Source organism: Rhinatrema bivittatum, chromosome 6 (genome assembly GCF_901001135.1).
Source record: "Rhinatrema bivittatum chromosome 6, aRhiBiv1.1, whole genome shotgun sequence".
In the NCBI taxonomy this organism is placed as follows: domain Eukaryota; kingdom Metazoa; phylum Chordata; class Amphibia; order Gymnophiona; family Rhinatrematidae; genus Rhinatrema; species Rhinatrema bivittatum.
Genome location: NC_042620.1, coordinates 328,800,070 through 328,819,928, shown reverse-complemented (window position 1 = coordinate 328,819,928; position 19,859 = coordinate 328,800,070). Strand labels below are relative to the sequence as shown.

At 45.1% G+C, this 19,859-nt stretch overlaps 1 protein-coding gene across 4 annotated transcripts in view; it reads right to left on the bottom strand.

Annotated features, from left to right (window-relative positions):
• ABCB7 (ATP binding cassette subfamily B member 7) overlaps positions 1-19,859 on the bottom strand; it is a 169,065-nt gene that overhangs the window by 110,323 nt on the left and 38,883 nt on the right. For all 4 annotated transcript variants that reach the window (XR_003857574.1, XM_029607661.1, XM_029607662.1 and 1 more), the window contains one exon: positions 19,166-19,252. Coding sequence is in view for 2 of the 4 variants with exons in the window: in XM_029607661.1 (XP_029463521.1) it covers positions 19,166-19,252 (87 nt within the window). In the remaining 2 variants the exon portion in view is untranslated. The remainder of the gene's footprint in view (positions 1-19,165; positions 19,253-19,859) is intronic.

Genomic DNA, 19,859 nt, shown 5'->3' with positions numbered 1-19,859 from the left:
TCTGTATCAGTCCCACATAATACAAATATGATTATGTTGGCATCCACTTTGATGGGACTGGTTTCTGGTTCCCACAAGGAGGGATGTGTCTGGATGGTGGACGTTAAGAGCTTCCCCCAGTATACTCCACAGAGATACTGGAAGATTAATGATACTCCTCGTCAGAATGAAGAGATTTGTCATGAAATACAACTGGAAATCAGGGATTACCTGCAGCTGAATAGCACAGGCAAGGTAAATACTTCTAGACCCTGGGATACATTAAAGTGCGTAATTAGGGGCAAAACTGATTATGTGGGCATCATAAATTAAGAAAAGTAAAGAATGGGAAGAACAGGAGGAGTTGAGACTCCATTGTATAGCGTGAAAGGATGCACAAAAAAACAGATTCTAATAGGATCCTACAATTTACAATTCTGGTTGCCGCATCTCAAAAAAGATATAGTTGCGATGGAGAAGGTACAGAGAAGGGCGACCAAAATGATAAAGGGGATGGAACAGCTCCCTATGAGGAAAGGCTGAAGAGGTTAGGGCTGTTCAGCTTGGAGAAGAGACGGCTGAGGGGGGATATGATAGAGGTCTTTAAGATCATGAGAGGTCTTGAACGAGTAGATGTGAATCTGTTATTTACACTTTCGAATAATAGAAGGACTAAGGGGCACTCCATGAAGTTAGCAAGTAGCACATTTACGACTAATCGGAGAAAATTCCTTTTCCTTTTCTGGCAACAAACTCTGGAATTTGTTGCCAGAGGATGTGGTTAGTGCAGTTAGTATAGCCGGGTTCAAAAAGGTTTGGATAAGTTCTTGGAGAAGTCCATTAATGGCTATTAATCAGTTATACTTAGGGAATAGCCACTGCTATTAATTGCATCAGTAGCATGGGATCTTTAGTGTTTGGGTAATTGCCAAGTTCTTGTGGCCTGGTTTGGCCTCTGTTGGAAACGGGATGCTGGGCTTAATGGACCCTTGGTCTGACCCAGTATGGCAATTTCTTATGTTCTACGACAGCTGGAGCAGTCCTGCGCACAATTAAAAAAAAAACTTTGGTCTTTGATCAGATTCACTTTCAAATGCTGTGGGTGAAGCAAAATTTTGAACAAGCTAACACCATCTAAATTGTTGGCTTTTAAATTGAACAAAGAAGTAGCTCAAAGTTCAAATCCATAATATTAGGTATAGAGGGCAACTATTGTATGAATCCAATGACGGTATATAAAACACTAATAAATAAATCGGATTCTGGGGAGGTTCTTTGAATTTTATCAAGATTTGTATTCCACTGATGATTCTATAAGGGACGGGACATTGTAAGTCAACTATCCAGCTTAACCCCCAAAGGCTTAAAAAGGAAGGTGACAGATTTCGAGATAGGAGGTCATTAAAGGATTAAAAGCTGATAAATCTCCTGGATTAGATGGCCTCACAGCCCGATTTTATAAGCAATCTGCGGGACTACTGGTACAACCTTAGAAGGAGATATATAATTTCTCTGCTGGGGGAGGCAAAGCTACTTCTATGAAACTGACAGGTGTAATGGTTTTGCCAAAAGAGGGTAAAGACAAAATTGTGGGTCTTATCCACTGACATAGTTATTAAATAGAGATGTTGAGCTTTTAGGAAAAATTCTTGCAGAGAAACTGGCCAAAGTGATGCCAGTGTTGATACATAAAGATCAATCTGGCTTCTTTATGGGTAGGAGGACCTGCGATAATATTTAATGAGTACTTAACGTTTTCTGGGCACGGAGGGCAAGCAATCAGACTTCATTTCTGCTCACAACTGATGTGGAAAGGCTTTCAATGGTGACCATTGGGCCTTTATGTAAGGCGTATCGCAGAAGGTGGAGTTAGGTGATAACTGCAGCATGTGGATATGGAAGTTATGAGTCCCCTCAAGCATGCAATAAAATTAATGGTGGATACTCAGAAATGTTTACTCTGCATAGAGGTACCAGAGAAGGCTGTCCCTGTCCGCTCTTCTCTTTGGTGATGGAGCTGCTGGCAGAGAGGATTAAGAAAAATCTTAATATTTGGGATGTCCAGATAGGCTCCGAGAATTATAAAATAATTGCATTTTGCGGATGATGTCATGTTCTGAGACTCATCCTGTTATCTCCCTACCTGTTTCAATTTCAGAATTGTACCAGGATGGGAAGGTAGTGGGCTTCAAGGTGAATATGAATAAATTTGAAATCTTAAACATTAATATTCCTGAGTATCTTGGTGATCACTTACAAAGCAGCTTTCCTTTTAAAAGGGCCCATCATTATATAAAATATTTAGGGGTGAAAATTACTAAGGACTATCAGCAGCTGAAGTGAATTGTTCTTCCTTAATACAGGCAATTTTATCAGATTTGCAGCATTGGGGGAATGCCAACATGTCAAGGGTAGAGAAAATAGCTGCCATTAAGATGAATGTTTGGACTTGCCAATGCTATTTGATTCAGATGCTCCCAATAGTAATCCCCACTATCATGTTGAATAAGATTCAAAAGACATTTCTGGAATTTATTTGGAAGCAGAAACTTGCTAGAATGGCCAAAACTCACTCAGTACTTTCCAAAAGGGCAAGGGGGTTTGGGGGTACGAAAAGTTGATAGCCATTATAAGTAGCCCACGTGAGGGCTATGTTGGAGTGGCACAGAGACCCGAAAACAAAACAATGGGTTCCAATGGAGCAATACTATTTGGTGGGGGGTGGGGGGGGGGCTAAATTCCTCTTCGTTTTTATTCGTGGATCCCTCAGCAGATGAGCACTCCCAGAAAAGTGATTAATCCTTTTACTACACACTTGCCATGTGGGAAATCAGTTCTTGGGGGACGTATTCTCCGCCTATGCTACATAAGAACATAAGATACAATGGAGATGAGGTGTTTAGCTTTGGGAGATGGGAAAAGGCCAGTTTCTCAACTCTCAAGGTGTATTGAGATCTGCCACATTGAGGGAGAAATGTAATATATGGAGATCAATTACTTTGCTTTTTTGTAGCTTCACCACTATCTTAAACAAACAGGTTAAGCTGTGCTATTCTATTTTTTTTTATTCTGTAAAGATGGATTAGCTCGTAAGGGTTTTCTCTCTAAAATGGATAAGGAATCGTGTAGCATGTGGAGGGGAGAAGGGGCGGGAAATTGAGATGGCTCGGGAACAGGATCTATCCTATACAATTGATGAAGAGGTTTGGGAAGAAATACAACGGTGAATAGCCAAAACATCAATTTCTGTTCAATTAGAGGAAAAGTCCTTTAAAGTATATTTTTGTTGGTACTCTACCCCCTACAGATAGATTGAAAAGGATTTACAGAACCACAGTTGGAGGGGACTGTCATGGAGCGGGGACGATGGCTCATATCTGGTGGACTTGTCCAAAAATCATAATTTTCTGGGACAAGGTGGAGCAGTTCACACTGGACATTACTAAATACCCAGGGGATAAAGATCCAACAGTGGAGTGGATGCCATCTTCTGCTGGCAAATTAGTGCTTCAGATTTTGGTGGCTGCGAAGTGTGAGATAGTAGCACATTGGAAAAAGAAGGGTCCCCCCCAGTCTGATGGCTCTAAATAGAAGACTTTGGGGGAACAGAGATGGAACAACCGATCGTCTTATGCAGGAAATGTATTTATGATGTCCAAGTGTGGATACTGTTTTAAGACTGGGACAAGAGACACAGGAAATCCTTTTTGGACAATTGCGCGAGGGTATGGGGGGGTGGGATAGTACTTTGGGATGCTGATAGTTATGCTATGTTGTTGTATGTCTGAAAATTTTAAATACAAAAAAAAAAAAATTTACCTGGAAAGCTGTGTACAAGATTCCATTAGGTAAACTCTCTTACCCAGATTCTGCACTACGTGCATGAAAACAGAAAAGAAAAAACCCAAATGTGTTTCGGAGCTGGAACATGGAAAGGCCTGTGATAAAAGGAAGTGATATGGACACCCTCAGATTGGCTCTACACCACTTCAACAGAAGCGAAAACGCAAGCTGGAAAACAAAAAGGACGGATCTCAAGCCACCACGTGGCAGGTGGTGACAGCTTGATGCATGCCGTTAACTGCTCACTTTTTAAAGTCTCATTTCCTGTTTTGCTTTATTAGCAATGTCATCTCAGGTGGCCCTGTAATGGGTACCTAGATCCGATGAATAAAATGATCTTTATTTTCGGGAATGCTGGTCCTGTGAGGGTGGAAACCTTTTTATGTTAATCTTGTCAAACGTTTTGCATACACCACAGCTCTATGCCATCGTGAGGCACTTATTCCCCACGGCTGAATAAAGGACATGATGCCCTGGTTCCCTCAGAGTAGGAAAAAGGTCATCCATCTCCTGTCAGGATATTCTGAAATGCACACTGCTAACCCTTCAGCCCCCGCCCACAGGAAAGGTATGGCCCCAGCCAGAAGAGAGTGTCCCAGTGATCATTCTAAATGACTTAATTGTGCGTAAAATGTCACCACTTCACTTAACAGAATGGACTCTGAAGATGTGTAATCAGGCATTAGGAGTCCATTAAGTTGTAAAGCACAAGACTATAGTTATAGGGTAAACATGAGGCTAGGAAGATTTATTATTTTTCCTCCTTTTCACATTTTGAAAAGAACACATGAAGAGGAAAAAAAAAAGGCAGCATTTTCTGAACAGTTAAGAATTTTATAGTAATGTGTGAGTTTGTGAATGAAATTTTCACCGATTACTTGGAGGACTTTTACTTACTGTCAAAGGACGGATTTGAATAGTCAGGGGTGTGAAACTTTATGTAAAATTATGAAAGTCTGCCGCATAATTGCCACAGAATCTTGAAAAAATCTGCTGCAGGAAACCAAGGGCTCTGCGTACAGGTGACAGACAGTAAGAAAGGCGGAGTATCGCCGACAAGCCACTGTTGAGAACAAGGTGTAGTCCCGGGATAGGGAACGCCGCTCCTGGAATGCCACAATGAATATGAACAAGATATATTTATATATAATGGGGGCAGTACATGCAAGTCTCTCTTGTGCAATGTCATTGTGGGTGTCCTGAAAACCAGACCTATTTATGATGCTCCAGGACTAGAGCAGCCTACCCCTGCTGTAGTCTGCCCTCTTTTTACCCCAAGTTCTGAAGGAAGAGAAGATTTTATAAAGAGTGTGAGTGAGAGAGTGTGAGAGAGTGAGTGAAAGTGTGAGTGAGTGTTCTTAATATTTTAATTGGGTGTCCTATCCACATCAAGTTTTCAGGACATGCCAGGGGGAGCTGAAGACTGACAGGAGTGCTTCTCATTTGTTTATTTTTAAGATCCATGCATATGTGCGGTGCATAGATGCAAACTTGGGGGCATCTGGAAAGAAGGCTCCCCTCAGTTCTGGATGGAACTGGTGTTTAGTGAGGGACATTTGAAAGTTTGAGAGGGGAGAAGGCACAGTGTTTCCAGCCAAATTGCTGTGTACATAATCTCACTAACTACAAGGGTATCAGTAAGTCTGCAAATCTCCCGTAACCCTGCGGCTTTCAGTGCCGGGCAGCAGAACACAACCTCCTCTCGTCAACCGAAATCAGCACAAGATTGGGGGGAGAGAAGGGGGGGGGGGGGGGGTGTGTGAAAGAGGATCTGGGGGAGAAAGGTTTGTGTATATTGGTACTAGGAATGGAGGCATGAGAGAGGACGCTTGGAATGGGGAGAGAAAGATGGCCAGAGCAGGGATGCGAGGGAAGAGCGGGGTAAGGCACAACCTCCCTTTTCCCTCTTTGCATCTCTGCCCAGGATTCCAGAATATCACTCCCTTCCCCCCTCCCCCCATCTTCTCCTCTCATCCCATAAACTCTCTCTTCCCTCCCATTTCATTTTTAAACAAACATGCCCAAGATCATTCCTTGTGACCTTGGGCAAGTCACTTTACCCTCCATTGCCTCAGGTACAAACTTAGATTGTGAGCCCTCTGGGACAAGGAAATATCTACAGTACCTGAATGTAATCTGCTTTGAACTGGCTGAAAAGTGGACGATAAAGTCAAAAATAAAATGAGCGCCAGTCAATGTACTTGGTCAGGGGTTGCCAACTGGGTCCTCAAGAGCTAGAAATAGGACTGGTTTTGAGACATCCAAAATAAATATGCAAGAGAGAGAGTTGTATGCAAATCTCTGTCATGCATACTCATTGTGGATATCCAGAAAACTAGGCCGGTTTGTGGCTCTTGAGGATTGGAGTTGGCCACCCCATACTTGGTGCTTGCTGGATTTTTCTGGAAGTATTTGATAAAATCCCCCATGATAGACTCCCCTGGAAATTAAAGCCATGGAATAGATGGCAGTGTCATCAAAAGACAGGAAACAGATAAGACTAAATGATCAATTTTCCCAAATAGAGAGGTGAATAGTGGTACTGGGACGTGTGATGTTATTCATGAATGATCTAGAAAAGGGAACAAATGAGATTATCAAACCTGCAGATAACACAAAATTATATGAAGTTATTAAAACAGGAGTTAACACAGGAGTGGTGCCATATGACTGGAGAAGAGATGTGGTGGTGCTGCCTCACAAGGGTGGGAGCAGAGGGGAGGCTGGAATCTACAGGCTCGTTAGCCTCACCTCGGTGGTGAGAAAATTAATGGAGACTCCGCTGAAAGAAAAGATGCTGAACCATCTAAAATCTGGTGGGTTGCTGGACCCAAGGCAGCATGGATTCACCAGGGGAACGTTCGGTCAGACAAACCAGATTGATTTTTTTTTTTTTTTAATTGGTTGACTAGAGATAGTATAGCTATGTTTAAAAAAGGATTGGAGAAGTTCTTGGAGGAGAAGTCCATTACCTACTATTAAGTTCACTTAGAGAATAGCCACTGCTATTACTAGCAATGGTTACATGGAATAGACAGTTTTTGGGTACTTGCCAGGTTCTTATGGCCTGGATTGGCCACTGTTGGAAACAGGATGCTGGGCTTGATGGACCCTTGGTCTGACCCAGTATGGCATGTTCTTATGTTCTTAAGAAAGAGTGCTAGATGTGATTTATTTGGATTTCAGCAAAGTTTTTGATACAGTTCCACATAGGAGACAGCATGTCATGGTAAATGGAACCTACTCAGTAAATGGAAGAGAGAACTATGTTAAGTGGCGTGCCACAGGAATCTGTTTTAGGACAGATTCTGTTCAATATCTTTGTGAGCAACATTGTAGAAGAGATAGAAGGTAAAGTTTGTCTATTTGTGGATGATACCAAGATCTGCAACAGAGTGGACACATCTGAAGGAATAGAGAATGAAAAGTGATTTAAGAAAGCTTGAACAGTGGTCAAAGATTTGGCAGCTGGGATTCAGTGCCAAGATGTGCAGAGTCATGCATATGGGGTGCGGTAATACAAAAGAGCTGAATGTGATGGGGGATGAAAGACCAATGTGCACAGACTGGGAAAGGGACTTTGGGGTTATCATGTCTGGCAATCTGAAGGTGGCAAGGCAATAGCTAAAGCCAGAAAAATGCTGGGCTGCAGAGAAAGAGAGAGGAATAACTAGTTAGCAAAAGGAGGTGATAATGCCCTTGTACAGGTCCTTGGTAAGGCCTCACCTGGAATTGTGTTCAGTTCTGGAGACCATATCTCAAAGAGGATAGACAGGATGGAGGCGGTCCAGAGAAGAGCGACCAAAATGGTGTGGGGTCTGTATCAAAAGACTTATGATACAGACCCCACACCTGCTTTCTTCAAGGACAAGCAGGATGATAGTCCTCACACATGGGTGAATATGTAGCTACAGGCTGCTCCAAACATATACAGCATTTAACGGGTGCAAACGTGCACAACTACAGCAGCTAGAACATGGGGAGCAAGACAGCACCCAAAAAAAGGGCCCAAGGTAGGAAGAGTTGGGTTTTCATGGCTGAAATAGATTACGGAGGAAAGACTGACTAAAATGACTATCACATCATCTATGCTTGTCTAGACAATAATGAGAGGTGAATGTGTGGACTGAACTCCAATTTGCCGCCCTGCAGATCTCGTGTACGGGTAGCGCACACAAGTGAGCCACTGAAACTGACATGGCCCTCAAGCTGTAGTCTTTCTGCATAGCAGAAAAATACATTCTGCTAGCCAATGGGATAAGGTCTGTTTGGACACTGCAACTTCCAACCTGTTCCTATCAAAGGAGACAGTGGTCTGGTGGGGAGGTGCTATTTGTTCCAGGTGAAAAGCCAGGGCTCTTTTACAATCCAGAGTGTGCAGGGCATGCTCACCCTGGTGAGAATGCAGTCTTGGAAAAAAGGTTGGCAAGACAATGGACTGATTAAGTTGGAATTCCGAGACCACTTTTGGAAGGAACTTCAGATACGTACACAAAACCACCTTATGACAAAATTTTGTATAAAGGGGGATAAGACACCAAAGCCTGAAATCACACTGACCCTGTGTGCTGAGGTGACTGCCATCAAGATGACGACCTTCCAGGATAAGTACTTCATAAGATCTCATGGGCTCAAACGGTGCCCTTATGAGATCGGCCAAGACCATTCAGAGGTCCCAGGAGACCGCTGGGGGTCATGTCGGAGGCTTAAGCTGCAATGAGCCTCGCATGAAGCACCCTACAAGTAGATGGGTGGAAACAGAGGTACCATCCATCCCTTGATGATATGCACAGATGGTAATGAGATGAACTCTCATCGAAGTGGTCTTCAAGCCAGTCTCGGAGAGGTGCAACAGGTAGTCCAAAAGTCTTGGTGTGGAACATGAGAACGGGTCCAAACCATGCCCCTTACTCCAAACTGAGAATCTCTTCCACTTGAGATTGTAAGATCTTGTGGAAGGCTTTCTGGGTTCCAGCGGAACTAGAGACACACCGTCTGAGACACAGGGTCTGCATGGTCACCCGAACATCCATGCCATGAGAGACAAGGCTCGGAGGTTGGGGTGGTGCAGTCTGCACTGATCCTGCATGATCAGGACTGGAGCAGTCCCAGCCAGACTGGAAGGTGTGAGGCCAAGTCCTACAGAAGCAGGAACCAAATCTGGCATGGCCAAAAAGGAGCAATCGGGATCATGGTGCCTCCATCCTGTTGGAGTTTTTGAAGTGTCTTTGGTACCAATGGCAGGGGAGGATATGCATCCAGGAGGCCGGTGCCCCAGTGACGCGAGAAAGCATCTGACACCAACCCCCTGCCTGCTAGGACCAGGGAGCAGAACCGATCCACTTTCCTGTTCTCCAGGGAAGTGAACAGATCTACATCTGGGGTCCCCCAGAGGCGTAATATGCGGTTCTGAACCTGTTTCAGAGACCATTTGTGGGGTCGGAAGGGCCAGGATGTTGTCTGCCCCTGGGAGGTAAACAGTTCGGAGAAAGATGCCTCCCTCAAGAACCCAGGACCAGGTCTGCACTGCTTCTTGGCAGAGGAGGAACAAACCTGTCCCCCCCTTGTTTGTTCAAATACCACATTGCCACTTGATTGTTGGTTTGAACCAGGTCTACCTTGTTGGTCAAACGATCCCGGAATGCCCATAGGGTGTAAACGGATCACCCGTCGCTCCAGGAAATTTATCTGGAAATACTGCTCCTGCTTGAACCAACTGAGTCCTGGGTACCAAGGCCTGCAACATGGACTGCCCAACTCGTGTGAGACGCATCTGTGATGAGGACGATGTGGGGCTGAGGGACCCTGAAAGGCATCCCCTTCTCCAGGTTGGACAGGGCTTTCCACCACACAAGGGATTGCCAAAGTGGAGTGGTGACTAAGATGAGAGTTCAAAGATCCTGGGTTGCTTGGTGCCACTGTGAGTGCAACGTCCACTGCACCCTGCGCATGTGTAGGCAAGCGAATGGTGTGACGTGAACTGTTGTTGCCATATGCCCCAAAAGGAGCAGAAACTGGTGCACAGAGACATGCGGGTAGCATGAGAATACCCTTGCTAGAGAAGTGAGGGTTATTGCCCGGACCCAGGGCAAGGCAGCCTTCCTCTGGACAGTATCGAACCTGGCTCCGATGAAGTCCAACTGTAGCGATGGCTGAAGGTGAGATTTCAGGTAGTTGATTAGAAATCCCAGGCCCTCCAGAACACATACAGTGGAATGTAGGGAATGCAATGCTCCCTGTTTGGAGTTGCTCTTGATAAGCCATTTGTCGAGGTAGGGGAAAGACAGGTACCCTTTGCCTCCTGAAATAAGCCACCACCACCAGGTATTTTGTGAAGACATGGGGCGCAGATGCTAGGCCGAAAGGCAGTACTGGATATCGATAGTGTTCCCCCTTCTACCATGAAGAGAAGATACTTCCGATATTCGGGAGAAATGGGAATATGGGCATCTGAGATCAAGGGAGCAGAGCCAGTCCCCAACTCTGAGGAGAGGGATCAGGGTTCCCAACAAGACCATCTTCAATTTTTCTCTGACAAGAAAACAGTTTAACACCCTCAGATCCAGTATGAGGTGAAGGCCACCGGTTTTCTTGGGAATCAGGAAATACCTGGAGTAGAACCCTTCACCCTGCTGGCCTGGCGGAACTGGTTCAACTGCTCGAGCCATTAAGAGGGTGGAGAGCTCTGATCGAAGTATTTGCTGCTTCTCTTAAACATCTCCACTGAGGACACGAAGAAGAATGTGGAAGAGTCCATTGCAAATGCAACCTGTACCCCTGCCGCACAATGGATAGGACCCATTGGCCCGAGGTGACTGAAATCCACTGGTCGGTGAAGAGCTGCAGACAGCCCCCCACTGAGGGGGGAGGGGGGGGCTGTTGGTATTCTAGGGTAGGGTTTTCTGGCTCAAACTCCCTTGCTGCCAGTCAAGGTTCTGAGGTGGGCGAAAGGGGAGTTCGCGCGAGGGACAGGTGGCTGTCGTGCCCTTGATATAGCTGGTGCCCACTGGGTCTTGTTCTAGACGCCAGCGGATAATATTTGCATGGCCGGTAAAACAGGCATCTTGTGAACTGCCTGGGCAGCTTCTTGCCCGAGGGCTGGGTGTCTGAGGTGCTGGCCGACAACTGCTGAAGAGTTTCGTGATAATCCTTCAGCTGTACTACCGCCTCTAATTTTGTCCCCAAAGAGATTCTCCCCTGTTCAGGGAAGGTCTGCCAAACTATCCTGTACTTTGGATCGGAGGTGTGACCAGGCCTTGTGAAGAGCCCTGATGCCGGCCGCCGCAACCCTCATTGCGGTTTCAAACACGTCATACACAGAGCGACTTCATGTTTGTCACACTCCAAGCCTTGTTACACTACCTTCTAGAAATCATCCTGAAATTGTTGTGGGAGGTGTTCCCGCAAATCCTGGACTTGTTTCCAGAGGTTTCTGGAGCATTGGCCCACAAAGTTGATAGCAGGCAATTCTGGTTGCTAACATTGAGCCCTGGAATACCCACCACCCGAGAGCATCCAGAGATCTGTGCTCACAACCCGGGGATCCGAAGCACGAGCATGTAGACTCTGCTTTCTTCAAGGCCGATCCACCACTACAGACTGGTGTGGAAATTGATGGTGTTCAAAACCTGTGGTGGACTGGACCATAGACAGGATGGAGATGGGATGTTCTCAGAGCCGGACGACTAGCTCCTTAATGATGTCGTGAATGGTAGAGCCACCACTTCTTTAGAAGCATCAATAAATTGTAGGATCTCTAACATTTTATGCTTAGAATCCTGCTCTGTTGAGAGCTGGAAAGGCACTGACTCCACCATGGCCTTTAGAAATCCAGCAAAGGTCAGATCCTCTGGTAGAGACTTATGGCTCTCCTCTGGCAGAGAGGGCTCGGAGGGCAAATCCTCAGACTCTATGGAGGAAACTGATGCTTCTCTCCCTCCCAAGGATCATAGGGAGTATCCTCCTCACTCAGAATACCCAGAGACACATGAGGTGGAGCCCCCACCGGGATCTTAAGCTGAGACCTCTGAGGCCTTGGGAGCATTGGTGGAACTGGAGTAGGCACCAAAGGCACCGGTGGAACTGCACCAATGGCCCCATAGGCATCGGGAGCACCCACTGTGAGTGGGTTGAAACAGGTAAATGGCGGATGGTTATATACCCTTTCAAATAATATTAAAACAAGGGGATACTGATATTCTATAAAACTAACCACCAGCAGATTTAAACCAAAACATAGAAAGTGCTTTTTTCACTCAGCACACAATCGAGCTGTGAAATCTGTTGCTAGAGGACTTGGTCACAGAGACTAGCATAGCGGAGTTTAAAAGATTTGAAGTTGCTGGATGAAGAGTCTATAAACAATTAGGAAAGCCTTTATTTATTCCTGGGTGTGAGCAACGAGAAATGAATCTATATTTTTGGAATCTACCAGATACCTGTGACCTGAACTAGCCACTGTCAAGATGCCTGGCTCGATGGTCATATTTTAAGTTCTCTTTCCATCCTCCATGCCCTTCCATCCCTCATCCTCCCTCCTTTGCTTTCTTCTTCCCCATTTCCCATGATCTCCTTCTCTCTCTGCTCCCCCACCCACAAAACTCCCAAAAGAAAAATGAATTATACAGACTCAATGTAAGTTCGGAAAATGACTATTTTTATCCTGCAAATATAAAATTTACATCAATATGGAAAAGGATTCAAAATGTACGCAAATGTGCTGCAGAATCTATCCCTGATCTGCATCAGGAAATTATAAGTAGTCTTTAAAACACAGATTTAACGATTTATAAAAACAAAAACAAAAAAATCAAGCAAACAAAAGAAAAAAAAAAAAAGCAATAAATAGTCCAAAATAAGGAATTTGTGCTTATCCCTACTTAGAGAGAGACAGAAAATGAGAGAGGAGAACAACACTTGTAACACAGGCATGTATCCATCTTCTCCTTGCAGCATAAAAGGAAAGCTGGCCAGAAATAGCTTTATTGTATTTCTAGCACAGTTGGAAGTGAGTTTTTGAGCAACACTAAGGGTTGGAAATGAAACTGGTGCTGTGTGGGCATAAAAGCTGCTAGAGTGAGGAGAGTGGTTTGTAATTATATATTGCTACTGGCTAGTCATACTTATACAGGACGGCTATTATACAGGAAGACCAGGAAAGAGAGGTTATAAATGAGGAAATCAGATTAGCTTCTGGGGACAATTTCTGTTATAACCCTAAAGCTGAAACTATTAAGAAACCATAAAGCAAAGAGGTTAGGTGCCGAAGCCTGGAGCGTTCTCAGCAGGAAGCTTTTTTTCTGGGTTACGACATGACAAACCCCAGCCAGTTTCCACTGCAGAGAATCCATCTGACATCCTCCAACCATTTTTCTGCTTCTTTGAACCCTCTGACGATGCTGAATGCTGCTACCCAGATGTCCAGCGGCATGATGATATTCATTAAATTAGCATCCATGTCTTGTTTCAACCGCAGCGCTTGCTGACAACCAATAGCAGCCACACAGCCACCAAATCCCAGGATGCATCAACCTTCAAAACATGCAGTTGCACATTAAAAGAGGAAAGCGGAGTTGCTTGCTTATAATAGAGTGGGAGGGACATCCTTGGGGATTAGATGGGGTTGGAAATGGATGTGACTGCTGTGCTAATCGCACCCTCGTCAGCATTCTGGAGTATCACTGTTTTAGCAGGAGCTGTGGACAGTAGGGCCAAGATATGAATATGGCTGCCAGGCCAGGAAGTAAGGATCCTTCCCTGCTCCTCAGTTTCTTGGGGGAGGGGGGTCATGACAATCTACTTCCCTGCCCCCCCTATTTAATGTCATCTGATGGAGAGAGGGGAACTAACCCAGTTCTTCAATCCTTGAGGTAGTGGGGGAAGGGGTAGAGGCAAAGGGGGTCCACTCTAGCTGAATGGACCAAGCTGATGTCCACTGACTCTGCATTCTCCTTCCCACTGCAGCAAGTGTGTTATTGGCTCTATTCAAAAGAAGATGGGACATGGTCAGAATCACATCGATCAGCATCCCAGTTAAACCATATTGAGGTGTCAGCTTTAAAAGTGACTTAGGGTAACTGCTGATAAACCCTATGATCTTCAATAACCATATGGTAGCTGCAGTGATTCACCTGCCCCAGACTGAGATGAGCTGAAGTTATCGCAATGTGGATGTATGTGTCCTGGAGGTCCAGAGAGCAGAGCCAGTCTCCTCTTTGTAGAAGAGGTAGAAGCGATCCCAAGGTTACCATCTTGAACTTTTCCCGCTGGAGGTACTTGTTGAGAGCACGTAGGTCCAGAATTGGATGAACACCTCCCGATTTTTTGGGGGATCAGAAAGTACCTGGAATAGAACCCTAGGCCTTGCTGCGAGTGCTGAATGGGTTCTATTGCTCTTGACTGGAGAAGGAGGGAGACCTCTTGATCCAGAAGAATGGAGTAGTCGGACGTTCCCCACATCTGCAGAGGTGGTGAGTCCGGTGGCAGGGCGAGAAAGTTCAGATGGTAACCCTGAGCAATGGATTGCCAATACCCATTAGTCGGTTGTGATTGACTGCCACATGTTGTGAAAGTGGCACAATTGACCTCCCACCGGTATGTGTGTGTGACAGAGGAATCTGGCTGCTGCTCTCCAAGATGACGTCAAAAACCTGAAGCAGGCCCTGGCTGGGGAACTGCTTGTGGTTTTTGTTTTCGGGCTTGGCGAGACTGAGGTTTTTGATAAGGTCTCGTGGCACGGGACCTTGCTGGTGGCGGGTAGGCCTTTCTTGGACAGTAGAACGACTTCTTAGAGTCCTTCCTGAAGGACTGCTTTGAAGAGAAGTCGGAAGGCATTGAAGAGAGCTGTTTGAGGGTCTCATGATGGTCTTAATTAAGCTACCATCCGCTGGATCTGTTCTCTGAACAGATTATCTCCTATACATGGTAGGTTGGAGAATCTGTCTTTCACTTCTGGGCGAAGGTCAGAAGACTTGAGCCAGGCCCACCATCTTGCCGAGATGGCAGCTGCAGACACTCTGGTAGAGGTGTCAAAAATGTCATAAGATGTTCGAATCTCATGCTTGCCTGCCTCAAATCCTTTACTTACAAGGGTTTGTAGTTGGTCTTGGAATTGAGGTAGGGAATCGGAGAAGTCCTGTATCTGCTTAAAAATGACCCTGTTATATTGGGTCATATAAAGCTGATAGGCAGCAATTCGGGAGATGAGCATGGCCCCTTGGAATACTCATTGACCAATGTTGTCTAGGAATTTTTGTTTCTTAGCAGGAGGGGTGGGACAAGTGAGGTTTTGACCATTTTGCCCTTTTTGTGCAGACTAACACGACTGAGTGGTGATCGAGCTGGGATTTTTGAAAGCCTGGGACTGACTGAACTAAATAAGTAGTGTCAGCCTGTGTACTGGAGCAATTGATCCAGGATTTTCCCAGTTCTTTTTGAGGAGATCAAGAAGGACCTGATGAATGGGAATAGAGGTGATCACCTTGGGGGCATCCAGAAATTGGAGTAACTCCATCATCTGGTGCTTGTTCCGTCTGCATTGAAAAGGAACCAACTCAGACATTTCCTTCAGAAAATTTATGAATGAGAGGTCCTCTGGAGGAGAACGCTTTCTACTCTCAGTGGGAAAAGGTGGTGAAGGTAAGTCATCGGTGTCTGTTGAAGTATCATCACCCCGAGTGTCATAAGGATCAGCAGACTGTCCTTTAGGAAGTGAAGGGGGTTGGATACATGAGGGTTCCGGTCTAGGCTCCAAAAAAAATTGGAGGAATCGCCGGAGGCACCAATGATGGCATCGAAGGCAGCGGTGCAGGCATCGATGGATGAGGTAACACACCCGATGGAGGGATGCGGAACGGTGTTTCTCCTCCTGATGAAGCAGTCATCAGGGAAAGCATCAGTGCCATCGGAGACTAGGGATCCATCGGCGGAAAGTCGGCCATGAGCGCCTCCATTCTGGATAGCAGCAGTGCCAGCGCTGCTGGAATCGGGTCGATGACAGGTTCCACAATCTGTGCCAATGCCGGAGGAACCTGGAGACGTTGCATTGCCTTGTCGATGGCCTCCTGAATCAGCCGGTCCAGTTCTTCTCGGAGACCTGGAGCAAGCAGCCCCGGCTCCGGAACAGAAGAGGGAGGCAGAGGCATAGCCAGAGGGACCACCTTTACAGGCGGAATCGCGGCTCCCAAACCCCGATCGGGTGAGGGTTGCCTCGGTGACCCGGTCACAGGAATGGTCGGTGCCTTTCCTGGATGGGGCTTCTTCAACGGCAACTCGGACGATGACTTCGCTCCCTCGATGGCAATTTTTTTCCCTGCGATCCCCTCAATCCTGAGGGGGGAGTAGAGGGTGTCGATGGCCGTGAAGACGTTGATGGCGGTCGGTCACCGGTCGGAGGCCGATGCTGGCACGAAGTTGACGGTGCCTGTTCAGACGACATCGATGCAATGGACAGAGTCAGGGTTTGAGCACGGAAGAGGAGTTCCATCTTCTCCATTCTGGCTTTGCAACCTTTAGGTGTCATGAGGGCACATTTGGTGCAAGTCAGGACATCATGCTCACGGCCTAAACACATTACACAGACTCCATGGGGGTCTGTGATAGACATGGTGCGAATACAGTCCAGGCACCGATGGAACCCCGACGCCATGGCCATTGAAAAAAAAAAAAAAAATCGAGCCACGGTACGGTCGACGGCCAGTAGGCCGCGAGGGCCAAACTCAATGGTAATAGATGGAAAAACGGGTAAAAACTTACCGGAGTGCCGCGGTCAGAGAAAAGTTAGAGGAGGAACCACTGTGGGGCAATTTAACTTTTAATAATTCTGTGAGGAAAATTCCTGTCAGGAATCTCTTCAGAGCTCCTTTACCACGAGGCTACTGTTGCGCAGAAAAAAGAAGACTGAAGAGGGACCCCTGCTGGCTGCAGGGTTAGTGCCATGCTGGGCATGCCCAGTAGGGGCCAGTCAAAGTTCTGGAAACTGACAGAAGTGTTCCGTGATTGGGCTCCATCCTGTGATGAAACCCATAAGTGAGGACTACCATCCTGCTTGTCCTGTGAGAACATGGGACACGATTTCATCCAAACCCTGTTCTTTGATTTGGAGTGTGCTTAAAGGCTCTCTGCACGATCCCCCATCCTCTTCAATGTTTACCTCCAATCCTTAAGTGCCATCATCAGAAACCTCAGACTCAAAAGCATACATGTACATCGATGACATTCGGATACTCCTTCTGCAACTGGAAACATGGGATAGCATGGCAGTACTTCTCAACCACTATCTCAAAACAGTAACAAACTGGATGACCATGGACTGACTTCAACTAAACATAATACAGAGACTCTATGGGCCTCAACTTACTCCTGAAGATACCCTATATCCATAGGGAGGGGTAAAGAGCTTAACAAGTCATCCTAGATTTGGTTCTCACCAAGGAGAGCCAAATAATGATAGTAACACAAGAAAGCCTTCTGGTGTCTCAGCATGGTAAAACTACGTTCCTTTCTGTAATCACCACATTTCAAAACCATCCTGCAGTAAGTAGTACTGTCCCACCTAGAGACTGCAATAGCCTACCTCAAAAGACCTTCAAACACCACTGCTAGAACCATTACTGGCAGGTGAAAATGAGAACAGGCTTCTTCTACAGATCTCACTTCACTGGCTCCCCACCTCTATATATAAAATTCAAAATCATCTCTCTCATTTTCAAAGAGAAAGCAGCAACAGCCCTGCCTATCTGAATGAAATGGATACCACCCCACCCAACACCTGCGCTCATCCACTGATGGCTTACATTAGGACAGAACCCTAGCCCAATACACAGCCACTCAATAGAGCAGCAATTTGCCAAAACTGCTTTTGATCTACTTGTGTTGCATCATCATGTATAGCAAACCTTGTTACATTGTGATCTGCTGAAAAACTATTGTAATGTATTCATTTGATTTTTATATTCTGCTTTTCAGATACTTCAACACAGATTACATTCAGATACTGTATGTAATCTTCCTTGAAGTGACTGTCTAGCCATGAACGGCGTAATAGAAATCCAAACTTAAAATAATTTGAATAGACAATTTGAAAGGAGTCAGACAGACACCATCAACTGTCATTTCTGAGTCTCCATGATTAAACTACACAAGCCATCTCAGCTCAGGATTACATAGCACCCTTAAGTACCGTATTCAGTCTCTCTCTTCTTGAGCCAGAACTACAGAGATGAACCGGAGTTCAGCAAGCAATAAACACTATGCGTTGGGGTAGGGGGATCAAAACTGTACCATAAAAAGTGGTGATCCCAACACATGTGCTGAGAAAATCCCCTTTATATAAGGGAGGGCAAGGGAGCCAAGGAGGGAGGAAAAAAAAAAAAATATATATATATATATATATCTTACGCCCAACTGGAATTGCAGATCATCTTAAAAATAGATATCGTTTACAAACCTATTACTTGCATATATTTAGGAGACTTAATAAAATTCAAACTTCTAGTCCAAACAATTAAAGTCAAGCCGGGTGAGGAAAAAAAAGAACCCTCAATACCAGCAAATTAACCTCAATACAAGTTTGTAATGCAGTGTTAGCTACTTATAAACAAGACTAAGAAGGAGGACTATTGATTTCACTGTCATAGGGGAGATCCAGGAGAGATTCCCAAGCCCAGGCACAGACACTGCTGAGGCAGCATTCACAGCCCATAAAAAGTGTGCAAGTCTCAGCCATTACTGACCAGGCCGATAGAGTAAAAGTACCGGCTGAGGATTGCTGCTGTAGTGATTGGGTTAAAATGGGGGGAGGCATAGGGCGTTAAGTCCCAGTAAAGAACAGCTCTGATCAAACTGGAAGCACAAAAAAAGAAGAAAAATTGCAGGGCCAACCCTCTCACACCCCTTTAAAAAAAAAAAAAAAATCTATTGCTGCTCGTTTTATTTATTTTAAACTTTTCTATACCGACATTCATGTGCAAAAGAACATATCAGATCGGTTTACAGCGAACAAGAAACAGCATTGAACGAATGCATTACATCGAACAAGGGATAATTAAACTGGTATCAAAGGGTTGCAAATGAGAAATAAGCATACTTAAGGGGTATAAAACATATTTAAAGTGAACAGATAACAATAAATTTAAACAAAAAGCATGAGATGACAAGAAATAAAAACAATATAAATTACAGGAAATTGCAGATAAATTTAAGTAAGTCGCTATGTCAATATCAGTAGATCAGACAGGGAGTTTTGATCGTTTTGATCACTTTCAAGTCTAACATATACAAGACAGAAAACCTGCAAGCCGTACGGCTAGAAAACACCAAGCAATGCCTAAACGGACGGACTTACCCCTTCTTTTGGATCTGTGTGAAGACCTCCACCAGCAGTGCCATGCCAACACGTTCTCTTATCTATCGGCGGCCAGTACCGGGGCTTCTGTTTCAGAGGAACACAGAAAGTCATAATGAACATGCCAGAGCGTCACAGTCACAGAGCTGATGAAACGTGTAGCCCGCACCTTCATATGGCAGTGAAGTGGCGCAAGAGAGCAAGAAATTAGTAGATAAAGCACTCAGGGTCCATTCAAAAGTGAAAAGCAAGCCCCGGTAAAGATGCCTGCTGCAAATTTATGTATTTATTTATTTAAGGCTTTTATATACCGATGTTCCTGTACTAGTACATATCACGTCGGTTTACATAGAACCAAAGTAGGAAATTACATCAAACAAGAGGGTACAGATAACAGGGCTAACTTCGCATGAACTTATAGATAAAGCAGCGAACGACTTATAATAAAATTAAATTATTATAAATATACAAAATATAAACATTCAACAAACTTGAAAAGCATGAGTGCATTATAACATACAGCTTGGGGGAAATAATGAGATTAAATTATAAGATTAAATGGTTACGGCGTCGGACATCTCGCATATTGGGTTATGAAATGCGTGAATCTGACCCTGAGGGAGAGACCTTTAAGTGCAGGTTTTGTGAAAAGCCAAGTTTTGAGCTTCTTTTTGAATGTCCGACTACAAGTTTC